The sequence below is a fragment of the Fundulus heteroclitus genome, chromosome 18 (assembly GCF_011125445.2).
Source record: "Fundulus heteroclitus isolate FHET01 chromosome 18, MU-UCD_Fhet_4.1, whole genome shotgun sequence".
NCBI lineage: Eukaryota > Metazoa > Chordata > Actinopteri > Cyprinodontiformes > Fundulidae > Fundulus > Fundulus heteroclitus.
Genome location: NC_046378.1, coordinates 19996792 through 20014553, shown reverse-complemented (window position 1 = coordinate 20014553; position 17762 = coordinate 19996792). Strand labels below are relative to the sequence as shown.

General features: G+C 42.1%; 1 protein-coding gene across 1 annotated transcript; it reads right to left on the bottom strand.

Annotated features, from left to right (window-relative positions):
• Nucleotides 1–51: 51 nt before the first annotated feature.
• On the bottom strand, nucleotides 52–17731 carry LOC105930047 (multiple epidermal growth factor-like domains protein 6). Its single transcript, XM_021319280.2, has 27 exons — nucleotides 16802–17731; nucleotides 16599–16686; nucleotides 14856–15044; nucleotides 14642–14747; nucleotides 12907–13140; nucleotides 12709–12810; nucleotides 12338–12529; nucleotides 11996–12106; nucleotides 9905–10097; nucleotides 9649–9785; nucleotides 8489–8713; nucleotides 8172–8313; nucleotides 7942–8065; nucleotides 7361–7552; nucleotides 7118–7255; nucleotides 6104–6286; nucleotides 5770–5964; nucleotides 5483–5631; nucleotides 5227–5395; nucleotides 5014–5148; nucleotides 4449–4601; nucleotides 2275–2476; nucleotides 1983–2123; nucleotides 1677–1862; nucleotides 1350–1421; nucleotides 303–429; nucleotides 52–207 (listed from the first exon to the last, which is right to left on the bottom strand). The coding sequence occupies exons 1-27, from the start codon at nucleotides 16921–16923 to the stop codon at nucleotides 54–56; spliced, it is 4161 nt and encodes a 1386-aa protein (XP_021174955.2). The 5' UTR covers nucleotides 16924–17731; the 3' UTR covers nucleotides 52–53.
• Between the last annotated feature and the right edge of the window lie 31 nt (nucleotides 17732–17762).

The following is a 17762-nucleotide window of genomic DNA, read 5'->3' as shown; positions in this document are numbered from 1 at the left end:
GTTCAACTTCAAAGGTGAGAAAACCACCAGACAAGGAAACTCAGACAAAGACATCAGTATTCCTGCTTCCTACCTGTTCTTGCCGTGTCTCCACCTGGACAGTAGGATCCTGCCTGACACAGACCAGATGGACTGCTGAGTCCTGCGGTGCCACAGTATTGACCCGCTGGACATGGACTGCAGCCAGCGGCTTCTGTCAGATAAAGCCTGCGAGCGGAGGAAATGTCAAGAACATCAGCACAAACCGGTAGGGTTTACCTGGTGATAAATACTAGTTTTCAGCGTTTAGTTTTAATAAAAACCTGTCGGAGTAAGTCCCAGGCGGACAGGGCAGAGGGAGACTGGTGCCCTCAGGACAGTAGCTCCCCTGCGGACATGCTCCTCCGATTCCCGTGCTGAAGTTCCCATCAGGGTTGTCAAAGTTCACACCTTGCACAGATGAGCATTTCAGTTTAGTGTACTCATCAGATCCACTTTAGCATAGCGCTGTTTTTAAAGCAACAGGTCTTTTAGTTTGCACAGGAAGTCATACTGAGCAGGTTATTCCAACTTTGTGGGCATACTGTGGTGCCAGAAGAAATAAAATTAAAAACTCTGAAAACTGGGCATGCGTTTGTTTCCAGCCCTTTCAAAAGTCACCTAATTGATGACTAAATGCCAAGAGGCCTATGCTAAGTCTGAAGGTGCTGCAAACATCCACAGCTCAGTTGGGAGAACCATTAGTTACGTACTCCACAATTCTGGCCTTTGTGGAGTGCTGGCAAGAAGAAAAAGGCTGAAGAAAAAAAGCCATAAGAAAGTCCTGTCTGCCACACAATCCAGGTAGGGAACGCAGGTAACATGGCAGAAAGTGCTCCGGTATTATGATTCTGAAATCATCCCGTAAACACCATGCCTGGAGTGATGACAGCAGCATTTTGTGGAGGCCTTCCTTCAGCAAGGATGGGGAAGAGGTGTCAGGATGATGAATGCATCTAAATACAGAAGCAGCAAAAAGATTTGAGACCAAGGCAGAGGTTCGCCTTGCAGCAGCAAAACGATTCTTGACATACAGACGAAGCGGCGGAGTGATATCTTAGATTGAATCGTGCCCATGTGCAAGAGTTGCCCGGTCAAGATGCAGACCTAAATCCAACTGAGAATCTGTGACAAGACTGCAAATTTGCTATTAACAGACGCTCTTCATCCGTCCAGTACGACTGAGTTTCAGCTATTTTGCTAAAAAGGATGAGTAAATAGAGTGGTTTAAAATAACACTTTGCAGATTTTTATTTGTGAAACACGGTTAAAAAAACATATACAGGAATATATGTGGAATACTTTTTTGAGGTGCTGTGTATGTATTGTACCTGCTATGCAGTAGTATCCAGACTGACAGAGTCCAGTAGGCTCAAACAGGCCCCAGTCATCACAGTAGAGACCTGCAGGAAACATTGGCTGTAACGCATGAAGTGTTCATAACAAACCCTCATCACATCATAATATATTTCTCATTTAGTTAATTAAATACGACGCAACTCTGAATTATTGCCTTTAATTTTTATCAATTAGTTTCAGCCCGACCAGTAAATAAATTGCAGCTTAACAAATTAAAATCCATTCCAGCAGCACATTTTATGTGCAGAATACCAATGTGCTGAGAGGTAGCGCCCAAAACTATGTGACAACACTCCCACCTGCTGGACAAATGAGGCACTGCTCCACTTGACGTAGACCAAACCGAGAGCTGTATGTGCCAGGGGGGCAGGGCAAGATGCCCTCCACTCCCCCACCAAGACAGTAGTGACCCGCTGGACAGGGCTGGACGCCCTCTCCGGACAGACAGTACGTCCCAGAGGGACATTCATCACACACCTCTGCCCCTTTATTCACAAAAAAAAACAATCAATAGAAGGTTAAGACAAGCTGCCATTTTCAAATATTACGTTTTAGAAAGGATATGCAGCCTGTGTGTGTTATTTATTCATGTTTGTGTGGCATACCTGTGCTGTTTGAGTATGTCCCATCAGGGCAAAGGATTGGAAAAGCTGACCCTGGGGGACAATAGTGTCCAGCTGGACAAATGTCGCCTGTTATTCCATCAGAGGGTTTTGACAACATTGCCCCACCTGAACAGTAATAACCTATAAAAAAAAAAAAAAACATAAAATGAATCGGAAAACTGATCTAAATAATTCATGCTAAAACATATTACATTTAATGTCCTTTAAATAACACTATAATCATTTTTTTTTTTTTTAGAATAAGGCACATTGTTGATGGACAAACAAATACCCGTGTCACATATTCCCGAAGGCTGGCTGAGTCCGGTGCTGTTGCAGTAGAATCCAGGTGGGCAGCCCCAACAGGAGGACGGGTTCTGGCCTCCTACGGAGCTGCTCCAGGTCCCTGCAGGACAGGGGTGCTGCCGTGGGAACTTGGTCCCTCGCAGACAGAAGTGGCCTGCAGGACACACGCCTCCAGTGGCCACAGCTACCTGTAGGAGTTCAGAAAAGTCTACTTTTTAGGACAGTGTGTTGGCTTCTCAAATTTAATTTCCAGAAAGCTAAACTGAAGATAACTGGATATCTTCAGAACATCCTCAAACTTTATCTTTGAGAGAGAAAAAAAAATCTTGGATGTCAAAACATGATGGACTCCGATCATGTTGGCTCCATCTCGAATGTTCTTTAAAGCTAGAGATGTGGGCAGTCGAGGCTGGTGCCTGTCATTCGTTTCCTACGCAACATCAACAGCTTCTTCAAATGAAGAGCTGCAGCTTTTAATTGACCAAATACAAACAGAAAAACATTTTTTTTTATTATTATTTGTATTCATGTTGGTCGACATGAAAATTAATGCCAAAGGGTGTAGAAATGTGAGAGCTGTGTGCAGCTTGATTCTGCTTAGAAAAGCAGGACATTTATCCCTCTTTAATTATCTTGTTTCTCCTCTTTCTCTACCCCCCTCCCGCTCGCTCATACGCGGCACCACGCTGACAAATTGCCTCACTTGAGCAAAACTGAATTACAGGCACAAATCGCCAACAACCACCTGGCAGACAGATTGTAAAAGATTTTATCCACATGACGGAATACGCAGGTACAATTTACCACACCAAGACATCCGAACAACATTCTTTAGGGTAAATGTACGGTGCCTTGTGAATGTGTTTACGTTCTTTTAAACGTTTTCATATATTGTGGCGTTACAACTGCAAGCCACAATGTATTTTATCAATATTGTTATGTGATAGATCAACAAACTGTAGTATATAAGTGTAAAGGGGGGAAAAAAAGAAACAAGTATTTCAGCATTTGTAACAACTGAATATTTGAAAGTTATAAATGCATTTAGCCCCAATAGAACAATGCTTTATATTAAGTAAAGCAAGTAAGTAAACTTTATATATATATATATATATATAGCTCCTTTCAGAGGATTAAAAACCACAAAGGGCTTCACAATAAAAACAACCATAAATTCCATAAAAAACCATAAACAGCATAAATTCTACATCATGGCACAAAACCATTTAAAAAACAACTAAAAACCAGTCAGGACAAGTGGGTCTTCAACTGCTTCTTAAAATAATGAACAGAGTCAAGGCAAAGATGAAGGCAAAGCATTCCACAGTCTGGGGGCCACAGCTTTAAAAGACCGATCCATTGTATCTCTGGCTGTATGTTTTAGGAGCTTTGTCTTTAGGAAATGTTAACCTCCACCCCAGTCTCAAGTCTTTTGAAACCTCTAACAACCTTTCCTCCATCTTTGCCTTGAATTTAGCCCTATCCCTCTTTCCTACAGCCTGACCCGTTTCCTTAGGCCTGCTGACGAAAAATGTCCCCTCAGCATAAAGCTGCCACCTCTGAAGGTGGGAAGAGTGTGTTCAGGGTGATCTGCAGAGCTAATTTTCCTCCTCACGTAACATTCTGGTCTCAGAACAGAGCCTTCTACTCGTTCTACGGTTATTTAGGCTTTCAACTAATAGTAAACATGTCTGCAGATAATTCCACCTGAGCTTGGATCTGTACAGCTCTTTGGGAGCTGACCATGGGCTCTTTAGCTGCTTCTTGGATTTATGACCTCCAGTCAGTTTAGGCGGACATCCATGTCTTGGTAGGTTGTGCCATAGCCTTACCATTTTTTGGATGTTGGATTGAAGAGTGCTCCACAAAGAGTTTAAAGCTTTGGATGTGGCTTTATAGCTTAACCTTGCTTTAACTTCTCTAAAGCTTGGTATTGATGGTTTCGTGATGCTGTTTGTTCACGAGTGTCCAAACCACTGAAGCCTTCCCAGAACTGCTAGATTTATACTAAGATTAAATTTAACATAGCTGCACCCCAGTTATTAATAAGGAGTCGTCTGAAAGTCAAAGAGGTATGAATAATTTTTTTTTGGCAATGCCTATCGACGTAATTTAAAAGCACACGTCTGACTCTTTTTGAATATTTTTATTGGAACTTACAGGGGCGCTTGTGGTGGCTCCAGAGGTGCAGTAGTGACCCGGGTCACAGAGACCTTGAGGTGCGGCGAGGCCAGCTCTGCTACAGAACGAACCTGCCTCACACGGTCGACAGTGCTTCACATCCCCGCCACTTAGCTGATCAGAGTAAGTGCCCTGAAATATCAGATTATTCACCATCATCTGCATGAAAAGCATTTACAAGGAAAAAGTACAATGCATATCAAAATAATTGACCCCATACGCGCACACACATTTAAAACGTTTCCAAAAATACAAATTAAATAAAGATTGGTTCTTAGGTTGCTGCACGGAGCAGGAAGTTGACAAACTTAACGGTTCATAACCGCAGTCGATGGAGTAATAAACAAGTCTTTTCTTTTTGGTAACAGTGGTGCAGACGTAATGGAAGTGCAGGAAGCTTGGTGCAGATCAGATTTATTAGGGCCCTAAGCCTGTTGGTCAGGGCTTATTCTCTTATTCTCAGAAAAGCATTTGTAATTATTAGGTGAACAGAAGTGATATCACAGACCAGGAGAACAACAAACTGAGAGACGGAGATACTGACTGAAGGGCAGGGCCGTGGAGCAGAGGAACCAGGAGGACAGTAATGTCCTGTGGGGCAGACTGGTGGCTGGGCCAAGCCTGTTCGATTGCACACCCTGCCTTCCTGACACGCCACACATGAACCTGCACCTCGACGCTGGGGAGACGTTTTATAGGCAAGTTAAGCACAATCATTATCTCAGCATTGATATTGTATGTAGTTATCACTTCCTACCGGCTGAAAAGTGCCTAGAGGACATGACTCTGGCCTGGCTGCCCCCTCCAGGGAATAAAAACCTTCTTCTACTTGATTCTGGACCGGTGAAGAAGATCCCACGGTACAGTAGAAACCAGGAAAACAAGGTCCTGAAGGCGAGGTATTGTTGGAACCTAAGCAATAAAAACTGTAACGGGAAGAGCGAAGATGTGATTCTAAATCAAAATAATCCATCTGCTATCAAAAAAAGGGGATTCAGAATGAGTTGAATTACCCAGGCGGACAGCTAACACACTCCTCAGGGCTGCTGAGGCCAGTGCTGTTGCTGAAAGTGCCAGACGGACAGGGGAGGGGAGAGGTTGAAGCCTGAGGACAGTAACCCCCAGGGGGGCATAAACCTCCCGTTGGTCCATCAACTGGAGTCTAGGCATAAATAAAAAGCGCACAAACATCAGGTGAAAATTCACTTCATTTTATAAAGTGCTGAAAATTGTATCGTGATATTTGAAATATCAAAAGCTAAGCACTGCTGCTTCTTTTACAGAAATAGCATCATCTTACTGCAGACTTGGCTCCCACTCTGCAGTAGAAACGCTCTTTGCAGCTTCCAGAAGGCTCTGTCAGTCCAACCCCGGTGCAAAACTGGCCGCCGCCACAAGAGGTGCACTCTGAGAGCTCGCTGAGAGCAGAGCGCGAGCTGTAAGTTCCCTCAGGACAAGGCTTGGGAGCAGAAGTGCCGTCTGGACAGTAAAACCCCTGGAATAAGTAATAAATGAGAGCAGAGCTGATGTTAGTTGAGCTTTTATAGAACACGGGAGCAACTTAAGAATCTATAACTCCTATCTTCGAAGAAACGTGGAAAATGCGAGAGAAATCCATGCTCGGCAGGTCCCACCTCAGGGCAGAGTAAAGGCCGATCGGTTCCCAGTTTGTTGCAGAAATGCCCAGACGGGCATGAAATGCAGGCCTCTCCAGTGTGACCAAGCTTGTTGTTCCTGAAACTGCCAACTTGACAGGGATGCGTGTAGGGGTAGCCGGTACCCGGAGGGCAATGGTGCCCGTCAGGACACGGCTCAGTCTTAATCAGAAGAATATAGAAAAATGCTCATCTGTAAATATAACTATAAAAATGTAAAAATTAAATTAAGAAAAATTATGTGTGAAAGTCACTAAAAATCATAATAGATTTACTGGCAAGGCTGGTAAAAAATGTGCAAAAAAACCTTAAAAGAAAATTCTAATTTATTGCAGGGGTATAATCTCACCCTGAAAATGTGAATAATCAAACATTTAATATGGGAGCACTTTTTCTCTGTGTTAGGGCATCTTTGACTAGGGTGGCCTGTGGGCTGTTTGCGGCCCCTAGAAGGATTCTGTCCAGCCCGCAACCACAATTCAAGAAAGGGGCAAAATAGAAAATTGTACATCTTCTAATAAGGCCAAGATGCAAGACAGTAATTTCATCCTTGTCACTACACAGCTGTTTTCTTCCTTTTTCTCATTTTTAAAAAAATAGGGCCACTTCGCCACATTCATATATCAGCAAAATGGAAAGTCGCAGACTACTAATTAGGAGCAAATAGAAACTAATATCCATCTTTAAAAAGCAAAGTACCTGTAAATTGCATTTATATGAGACACATTTGTATGGTTTACCAGCTGATGCGCCACCAGTGACATTGTTAAAAAAATTCCTTCACATTGGATTTTTCCCCATCTCGGAATAAACAGTCTGAAATTCAATATTGGATTTTTCCATATTTTTCTGGGTAAGATTATGCTTCTGCAGTCAAAGATTCAATTATTATAAGCCATTTGTTTTTGCACTTTCACAAATTTGCCCACATCCGTTCATTAGGTTGCAAAGTAATTAATGTGTTTCCTCTTAAATAAGTTTTTTTCTTCTTACAGGCCCGGTGATCGGCTGCTCCTGAGGCTGCCGGGTGTAACAATACTTCCCCTCGGGACACTGGACACACTGGGACACATCACGCAGACCAGGAGATGCACTGTACGTCCCATTAGGGCACGGGACAGGGTTGGGGTCCTGTGCGTTAAAATTTGCAGGCAGAATATTTACACTTCTTGGCATGCTTTTATCTATATTCAATATAGTTATTTTTCTACCCATATCACACGCTGCAGAACTTACAATGCCTCCCCCGGGGCAGTAGAAACCTCGAGGGCAGAGCGTGGCTGATCTCTGAGGTTCCCTGGCCAAACCTTGCGAGCAGAGGAAACCAGGTGGGCACACCATGACACTCAGCATGGCCTCCTCGCTGGTGGTCTCATTACTGCAGTAGTGCCCCTGGAGGCATGGAGAGCACTCTGCAGAGCCCTCGTCCTTCACACAAGAGATACAGACAAGACGCTCAGGGAGTCGAAGTTAAAGATATCAACTGGTACGGAGGTGGGAGACAGCGAAATGCACACTGATAACTTGAGAGAAAGAAAGACTCAACCTGGAAAAGGCTGGAACATAAAGCCTGCCTCAAACCGAGAAGGCAAAACGGTGATATTTTGTAACAAAAGCACTATACTACCCTTCCACAGGCATTTACAGATGTACATAGCAGGTGAGTAATATGAGATGATTGCATGTGGGTGGCAAATGCAATCTAAAAATAGGACAATCAACACCATGTCTAGAATGATGGGAATACACCAGTGCTGGTTTCCACTCATGCTGTCAGTCGCCCAGTCACACAGGATTGTGGTTTAATGGGGTCTTACAGAGTAGCTGCCAGCTCCGCAGACTTTGGGGCTGATAGTGGCTGAGTGGGGACAGAAATAGCCAGCAGGGCAAGGAGAGCAGTCCTCCAGCCTTCGACCTCCTTTCAGGCGGCGAAATGAAGAGCTGACAGACAGTGTGGAAGTGAATTTTACTGGATCATACAGGAGGTGTTACGCCTGCTTCATTCCCTTCAGTCGCACGTCGACATTCTGATATTCTGCTTACGTACGGGGGGCAAGGTGAGGGTTTGGAGGTTCCCAGCTGACAGAACGAGCCTTCGGGACAAATCAAGCAGTCCTCTCTGTATCTGTTGCCCATTTGTATGCTGTAGGTGCCGGCGGGGCAAGGGTACTGGGTGCCATATGCTGTCCCTTAGGAGGCAAAATCACCACAGTCATATCCAAGCGAGCGACTCACGGTTACAGCACATTTGAAACGTTTTAAAAATGTTGCTAAAATATTTAAAAAGACAATTCTATAAGCTCGTCCTTTAAACGCAGACGTATAAACTTTACTGCCTGTGCCTTTGACCTTCTTAGCGTATACCTTCAGGACAGTAGTGTCCAGAGTTGCACCGGCCTGATGGAGCTGCAGACCCGGCCAGGCAGTACCAGCCTCGAGGGCACGGCTGGCACTCCGTTTCAGCCTCCAGCCCACTCTGACTGCTCCATGTCCCCACCGGACACTTGTACTGCGTCGGAAACATCGTTCCAGGAGGACAGTAATGGCCAGCGAAACAAAGGAGCGGAGGCCTTTGGATGCCACCTGTTCCTAATACGGTAGAAATTAAAACGTTGCTTTTACAGTAAGAAAATGGAGCAATGAAGTGTAATGATATGCAGGAAAGATGATAAATCATCAACTATTAAATCTGTAAATAATGCCGGGGATGCATTTACAGTGCCCTACAATAGAATTGATTATCCTTAAACTTTCACAGATTTTGTCATGTTACCGCTTCTAACTTCTACATATTTTCTGTAGCTGTAATTTTGTGTTTTCAAACAACACAAAATACGGTTTACTAAAGCTCTCAAACAAATCTCGATGGTATTTACAAAAGAGCAGGATCTATACTGAACTCCCTAATTAGTTGACTTCTGAAGGTAATTGGATTCAATATATATATATATATATATATATATATATATATATATATATATATATATATATATATATATATATATATATATATATATATATATATATATATTTATATATATATATATATTATTTAGTAGTATCTTCTACACGGAAACAAGATTAGGTGTATGCAATTCACAATTAGGCTCATATTTTTGTTGCTCTATCACAATAAATCAAAATATAATATACTAACGTATATCGAATACTTTTGCAAGGCACTGTAAATTAGAGTGAGACATCACCAAGCTCTGTAAGACAATTTTATTGAATTAATAATAATTGAACTTTATTGATCTCACAATGGAGAAATTCACTTCTGCATCTTAACCCATCCCCTTGGGGAGTAGTGGGCTGCCACTGTGCGGTGCTGGGGAGCAATCTGGGGTTAAGGGTCTTGGTCAGGGACCCAGAATGGCAGCTTGTGGGAGTTGAACTCAGAACCTCTGGGACCGAAGCTTTGTGCTTTAACCACTTGGCCACCACTCGCCCCATGTTTTAAAATATTTTGTCCTGATGTAAGTCCTTTTAAAAAGCAGCTGAACAGATAAAGAAAATGTAACCTCTTAGACAGGCGTATTGTGCTGGACACAGCTCACATTGTGAGCGGTCAGTAAGGTTGATGCGACTGCTAAACGTTCCCGGTGGGCAGGCATTGGTTGGCGCGTTGGGTTTTGATGAGCCAGGAGGACACACAAACCTAGGAAAACAAATACGTTACAAGTTTTCAACCTCACCACGTTTGCAGTGCCACAACCATGAGTATACAACAGCATTCTTGACAAAAAAAGACTTTCTTGTTTCTGAACTAATGTTTACCCGGGCATGCAGTCTACATCAGGAGCTCTTAGAGCTATCTGTGTGCAAGCCTTTCCTGCATAGCATTCTCTGCAATCGTCCACCTCATCCTGCCCTTCTAAGGGGTTGAAGGAGCCTGGTGGACAGGGCACCTGGTCACTTGTCCCCTCTGGACAGTAGAAACCAGCTGGACATTTCAGGCAATCCTTCACACCTGGAGGAAAAAGTTAGATTGCTGAAGTTAATGTATGCGTGTGTCTTCTCTGCCGAGATATCTGTTACATAAACCGCCTTTAATAACTTTGATTGCGAGGTTGTTATTTTGTTTTTTTGTCATCCATCATTTTGTCAGTTGCTGACTCTATTTTATGATTGTTTTTCTTTATAGTTACCGTAGTTTGTTTGTGTTTGCCCTCTTTTTCGTTCATCTATTGCCGTTTCTCGTCTGCACATTATGATTCCTAGTGTGAATCTTTAGCAACTCAGTAACTTATGTAATCAGTGAATTTTTTGCCTGATAGATTTGAATAGTACAATATTAATTATTCTTTGCATAACTGTGGAATGTAAAGAGTAAATTATATGAAATGTATGCAAAATTTAGACATCAAATACTCTAAAAACCAAACAACAATGCAATTAATTTTTAATATACATTCAAAGCCTTGCTGGTGTTTGCCCCTTCTTTATCTGATTTCCAAAAAGAACAAGTAGATGTATGTATGTACAGTTTCTGTCAGATGTTTACATATACTCATGCTGTAATCAGTTGTAATTTAATATCTTACTAATTTGTGGCTTTTATTTTTTTTTATTCTAGGGTGCAATGAGCTCACAGAACACAACTTCTATTATTGCTAAAAAAAAAAAAAAAAAATTCTGGCTCAAATGTACACATACACCTGACCACATCTTTTTGTAGCTATCAGTAAATCTCATAATTTACCATCATTCAGGTTGGATATTGTATCAACTGTTTTGGTAGAGCCCCATTGAACTAGACCTAGCTTTTATTGTTGCGATCATGGGGTGGAGGGGGGGGGGTGGGGGGGGGGGGGGTGACGTCGGCAAACTGACGACATTGTATTTTAATGCATTACATTAAAATAAGCAAAACAATGGAATAAGGAATTAAACAAAATAATGTTTAAAAGAAAATATGTAATAAACAAAGGATACGATAAGCATGGCAGAGGGGGGTTTGTATGCTGCTCTGCCGTGTCTTTTTTAACGCATCACACAAGATTGGGGATACATAATCTTAACACCCTTTTATACAACAACAAAAGAGCAGGACAGAGCTGCCCGATATGGGTTAAGGTTAACCTTTGGGAAAATGGTCAGGGTGTACCCCTGGGGTGTCTGCACTGCACCATCCGCACCTTTGATGGCTTGCTCTGGACCTGACATTCCCAAGTGGTTAAAAGCAAACCATAATTTAATAAAATAACCCTCGTTATTATTATAATCCTAATCGGTATGACTTCAACTAAGGACGGTTTTTCTCTTTTTGTTGTTGTAGTTGTTATACATTATTCCTGACTCTCAAGTTATTTTTAACCATATCGATCCACATCCAGATGACACTGTGCACTTAATGAACCATACTGGACTCTTTAATAATATTTGCACATAACCTTTGTCTTTTGGTCTGTTCAGCTATTCTTACAGGCATTGTTTGTCTTGCTTCCCTTACAATAACAATAAAAAAAAACAATGGCAGTTTTTTCATGCTCAAGATATGTTTTGTTGCCAGTAGTAGTGGAGCACTGTAGAAAGTGGATCTTTTTCAGTCTTCTTAAGAACAGTGGTGAATGTCAAACCAGAATTATTTCTGGACATTGTTAATGGCTCCAAAATACGTAGGAACCAGACTATTTGCTGAGGGCCATTTGCAAATATTAACGGAGGTTTATGGACATATTTGAGTCTGTTTGTATAGTTATAACAGTGTGGGGACTGGAGAATATCCACAGTAAATTCTAACACTCATTTGTTCTCTTTTAAAAAGATTCAGTGGTTTAACGCTGTTTAAATAAATAATTAAAATCCCCACAATTAATGTGACGTTCCTGTTGTATGTTCACTGAACTGCAAATGCAGAAAACGTACTTATTGCTCCTTGATGAGGGGTGAAGGTGCCTGATGGGCAGGTCACTTCCTCCAATGTGCCGGCTGGGCAGAACCTTCCTCTAGCACAGGGCAAACCAGGACCTGAAGAGCCTGTTTAATGTAAAACACATAGAATCAAACATTTGGAAAGACCTCATTCAACTGTTACAGCTACTGTGCATTATAAAAAAGCAGCACTGTTCACATTGCAGTTTTTATCTATCTTTGTGTGTGGGGTTGGGATCTTCAAGCGAGCACACATTTGCTTTCTGGGACACATTTTATTTGCATCTCAGAATCTGTTGCTCCGGTGAAGTGAGTTTCATCAGAACAAAGACTAACCTGCAGGACAGAAGCGTCCCTCTTTGCATCTTTTGCAGGCTGCCCTACTTGTCTGACCCAGTTGTTCCCCTGATGTTCCAGCAGGACAAGGTGACCCATGAGGGGTGGCGGTGCCCTCTTCACAGTAATAGCCCTGTGGGCAGATGAACTGGGAGGTAGGTCTCTGTGAGCTCCCTTCCAGACAGTAAAACCCTTGAGGAAAAGTATTTATAGATGAGAAGAACATTTTGTAAAGGACGTGGCCTGTATGGTAAGCTGATGTATCTAAAGATGGGGGGGGGAAATGACTTGGAACCTTTCAAGCCCATAGATTTTGTGCAAACCTTTGGACTTGAAACCATTTAGAAGGCTTGCTTTTGTTAGAACTGTACCAGCAGGGCAGATTGCGCAGTCCTTCAGTCTCTGCAGACCTTCCTTGGGGCCGTAAGTCCCAGCTGGACAGGGTACTGCCAAACCTCCCACACAATAATAACCTATCAAAGGGGATAAATAAGAACCAACACATGTTTGGTTTCCTCCAGGAACAACAACAAAAATATCCAGCTAAAATATTCATGGTTAATACCAACCGTTTGGACAGACAATACAAGTTCCATCTTCTTTTGCAGGTTTGTAGGTTCCTGGTCTACAGGTGCCGGGTTGACCAGTTCTGTGGATAGACTGGCTCCAACGGGGTGACACAGACCCCCCACACTCCAAGGATGTTTCATTACAACTACGGCAGGACATCTGTCCAGGTGTGGAGGACCAACCAGGAGGACAGGGGAACGGCTGTGACATCCCGCTTTCTGGACAGTAACTTCCTACAGAAGACACATTTATGGTAAATGACAAATGGCTTGTACGTGTATAGCGCTTTACCAAATCTGACGACCCTAGTCTATAAATCCCTGAATGGCTTAGCACCTAAATACATCACAGACTTGTTATCGGTGTATCAACCCTCCAGACCACTCAGGTCTTCTGGTTCCAGCCTACTCTGCATATCTAGAACCAGAACTAAACAAGGAGAAGCAGCATTTAGTTCCTATGCTCCACTTATCTGGAACAAACTTCCAGAAAATTGTAAAGGTGCGGAAAGCCTGAGTTCCTTTAAATCAAGATTAAAAACACATTTGTTTAGGATTGCCTTCAACTGTTCTAGTTAACTGAATCACCACTTCTTTGTTCTAATATCTACATTTTATTCCTACTTGCTTTTATTCTGTTTTAATTTGCTATATTTTAATCATGTAAAGCACTTTGCATTGTCCCTGTACTGAATTGTGCTATATAAATACATTTGCCTTGCCTTGCCTTGCCTTGCCTAAATTACTTTACACTAAAGTCAGTCATTCACCCATTCATGCACACATTCACTAACCTGACCCTAGGCAGATTTATATCGCTCTGCCTAGCTCCGCCTAGCTTCCCTCACATCCATCTGGGACCTCTCCCATAGAGAGTGATTTCTCCAACCAATTTTATTGTCCAGCCAATCAGGATGCAGGGCTGGAGTTTCATAGATGTGACGTAGTGGAGAAGCGACCATGAGACTGATTCAGACAATGGCTGCTCGCATCGAGGAAGCAAGCGTTAACATTGATGCTGCTATTTCTTCCGTGTTGTCCAATCTACCTAATATTGTTTCATTAAAAGAACATCAGAGAACGGCTCTGAAGGCTTTTGTTGGTGGAAACGATGTTTTCGCCCTTCTCCCGGCCGGATTTGGCAAGTTTTGTTTTCCGGGGCGCGTCCGTAGCGGAGCGGTTAGCGTGAACCATATTAGGAGGCCTTTAGTCCTCAACGCAGTCAGCCCAGGATCGACTCCGACCCGCGGCGCTTTGCCGCCTGTCTTCCCACCTCTTCCTGTCAGCTCACTGTCAATAAAACGTGTGCCACTAGAGCCGCAAACACATTTAAAAAAAAAAAAAGTTTTGTTTTTTCCTGTGTCGCTCTCATCAGCGTCACGGGTTAGCTTCGGTGTGAGTGGTTGAAATAGCACGTCGATAAAGATGACAGACAAGTGGCTTATCCAATCATATGCAAGAATTTTTGATAAGGCCCAGCCTTCAATAAAGGCAATTCCTATGGAGAGGTCCCAGATGGATGTGAGTGAAGCTAGGCGGAGCAAAATCCATATGGCTAGAGTCAGGTTACACATTCACACCCTGACGGGGATGAGCTGTGTTTGTCACCACAGCTGTCCTGGGGCAGACTAACAGCAGCAAAATGTTTAAGAGTTAAACATTTATGGGGTTTAACTTTTAAATATAAAAAAGAAACAGTTCAGACAGAGAAGTAATATTTTATAGAAGCACTTACCTGCTGGACACTGCAGACACTGAGCGGTGCAAACAGTAGAGTAAAAACCTGGGAAGCAGTCCATACATTCAGTGTGATCCACGTTGGGCTCCTTTCCAGGTCCACACTGCGGGTATATAAAAAAACATAAAGAAAACGGGTACTTTTTCTCTTTCTGTGTCAAACTGTAAAAGTGTTTTCTATTCTTTTCATGTCTTTAATGGTTGATGGTGACCTTATAAGGGAGCCCAAACGTGCAAACAGAATCAAAAGGGCAGGTCAGACACTGTAGGACTCCCTCGGGTGAATGTTGTCCTGCTGGGCATGGATAAAGTCTTCCATTGGCCGGGTCACATGAAAAGCCTGCGGGACACAGCCGGCAATCCACTCGGTCCTCTGAACTGATCAGGCCTGGGAAACAGGGCTGCAACATGAAGCACCCAGCAATGAGCACATTTAAAAGAACTTGATTCATACAAGTATAAATATTCCGCTTCCTGATTTAAAACGGCGCACAACCACCTAATGCAGTAATTAGACCTTCAAGTCTTTGGGGGTATGTTACCATCAGCTTTGCACACCTGGTGACTGACTAATGCTTACCAATTCTTTTGAGCAAAATAACTAAAGCACAGCCAGAATAGATGGGGAGCATCTATAAACAGAAGTTTTCAGATGTTTCCACAGATTTTTCCAACTGGATTTAGATCTTGATTGTCAGCATGCTTTTATCTAAAATATTCTACTGCATGTTTAGAGCTGTGGCCCTGCTGAAAGGTGACCCTTCACCTCTATCTTGAGTCTTTTGAAGCCTCTAGCAGGTTTTCTTCATGCAGCTCCCTGTATTTGGCTTCATCTAACTTGCTGCAAACACTGACCAGCTTCTCTTTCCCTCCTGAAAAATCACCACCAACTGCCATGTTTCCCGGTATGGATGGTTTGCAGCATTTTCTGCTATACATACTGCAGCATTTTGGACGACCAGCCGATTATATCGACTCCTTCATTAATTAATACCCTCCTGTCTTTATGTGGACAGCCATATGTTGGTAGGTTTGCACTGGTACCATACTCTCTGTTGTTAGATGATAAACTGAACCGTATTCTGGGAGATGTTTACTCTTTGGGATATCATTTTATAACCCAACCCTGCTTTTCAGGTCCTTGAAACCTTACTCCTGAATTGCCTGGTCTGTTCCTCGGTCTTTATGATCTTGCTTTTTGGCACCAGTGCTCTCTCGCCAAAGTAGCCCGAACCTGCCTTGAAATTTGCTTTGCTTACTACTAATTAGCTGAAATTTATAATTTAGCCAAAATAAAGCATCTTTCCCAAACCAACAGGTTAGTCTCACATAATAATAATTGCTATATTGTTCTGTTGTATTGTACTGTTCTCATGTGAGACAAAACAAGGGCTCTTATAGGATAACCTTTTTGCTTCCTTTTCATTACAATAATCCACAATAAACCTTAGGTTTATTAAATAATGTTCTCTTAAAAACTGAAGTCCGTTAATATTGGGCAAACTTTTAACCATTTGGCCTACGTTTACTAATTAATGACAAGCTGCAGATATTTGCACTGGATTTCATTTAGGGGTTTTTAAAGAGAAGGGGGGGGGGGGTAGTCATGAACACAAATGCACACCGAACCTTTAAGATTTGAATGTCATATATGGTTTTCCGTCCACTTTACTATTACGCACTACTTCGTTTTGGTCACAACATATCCCATGAAATCCCAAAAAAATACACTGGAATTTGTGATTGTAAAGTGATAAAATGAGCAAAGGCTGAAGTTGTATCAGTACTTTTGAAAGCACTGTAACGTTTTATTGTTAATTGCTTAGAAAAAGTTTCTCTTTGATTATTTTTTTATTTAATGCCATGACAAGTCAAAAAGCTGGGGAAAGTGTTTTTTTATGTAAATTGTTCCTATTAAGGCTAATGAATCCAAGAGATATGAATGGGAGCTTTACCTTACAGTCACCAATGCTGCTTTTCCCCGTGTAGAGGTTGAATGTTCCTGCTGGACATCGATTAGGTGCAGAAACATTGCCAGGGCAGCTTTAGAGCAGAAAATGTTTAAGTAGGCAAAACAACATAAATTGTTAATTTCCTGTCTCCCACATTAAAAAAGGTAAACCCAGTCCTAAAGTTTCAAATGTAATTGATGACTTACAAATGACCAGAAGGACAATCCAAACAAAGCTGCTGGTTGAAGTAGGTTCCTTCAGGACATACGCCAACGTCTATTTCTTCACTGAGAATAAGATCTGCACTCCCTTCTGGGACTTCTTCCATAGTGGCATTAGAAAGAATGTAAAAAAAAAATCATTCATCATGTTGATAAATGCACTTTAGAAAACAAATTCATGAGGGTTGTTTCTCTTACCTGAAGCAGCTCCAGGATGCATAAGCAGCAGAAAAATCCCAGAAGCTGAAACAAATATCAAATACATAGCCTTCCACAAACACTTTATATCTGGATCTCTAATCCTGTATCTAAGCATGTTACAGTTTTTCTCTATTTTCAGAGCAGACCTTTTTTGGGCTAATCCTACACGGCAACTCTTTAGACCCAATAAAAGCGAGAGGCCTGTTTGTCTGAAAGTGAAATGAGCACGAAATGTGATTCCCAGGTGGGGACTCAAGCTGACAGTGATGTGCAATTAGGTTCTGTAACTGTATCTGTGACTTTCATTATGCATGAGCACGCGCAAAAGCTAGCCTAGTTGTTTCTGTTAGTGGATCACAGCAAATTATTTATGTTACCCATGAGCTGTCATTCACTGTAAGTAGGTGACTTAAGACATTGAAAGACTATGCAATAGATATAAAAATTAGACGCTTCCTTGAACTTAATGGATGCAAACAAGACACGTTTTGTTTTCCCAGGGAAATAACTGCAAAACCAATGATTTAAACAGAGAGAAGCATAACAAGTTTAACACAGCCTTTGCTGGAGCAGAGGCAAAGCTGCAAGAACAAGTGACACCATCAGACTTCCTGTGTTAACATGTGCCATGGCCTTTTCTAAGCCAGGTGTCAACAGCATGAAAATAAATGGTATTAATGCAAAAATAAAAAACTTGTTATCTACTACAAAAAAATGCTAGTTCTTGTTCCATGATGTGTTTGCC

What these genes read in the sequence shown, in the direction of transcription:
- LOC105930047 (XM_021319280.2), bottom strand. Translation starts at nt 16,923, where the DNA reads ATGGAAGAAGTCCCAGAAGGGAGTGCAGATCTTATTCTCAGTGAAGAA. An exon ending in GTGTCTGCAGTGTCCAGCAG is followed by an intron (nt 13,141 to 14,641) that starts GTAAGTGCTTCT and finishes TGTCTTCTGTAG; the next exon opens with GAAGTTACTGTCCAGAAAGC. An exon ending in ACTGCCCCGGGGGAGGCATT is followed by an intron (nt 7,256 to 7,360) that starts GTAAGTTCTGCA and finishes TTTAACGCACAG; the next exon opens with GACCCCAACCCTGTCCCGTG.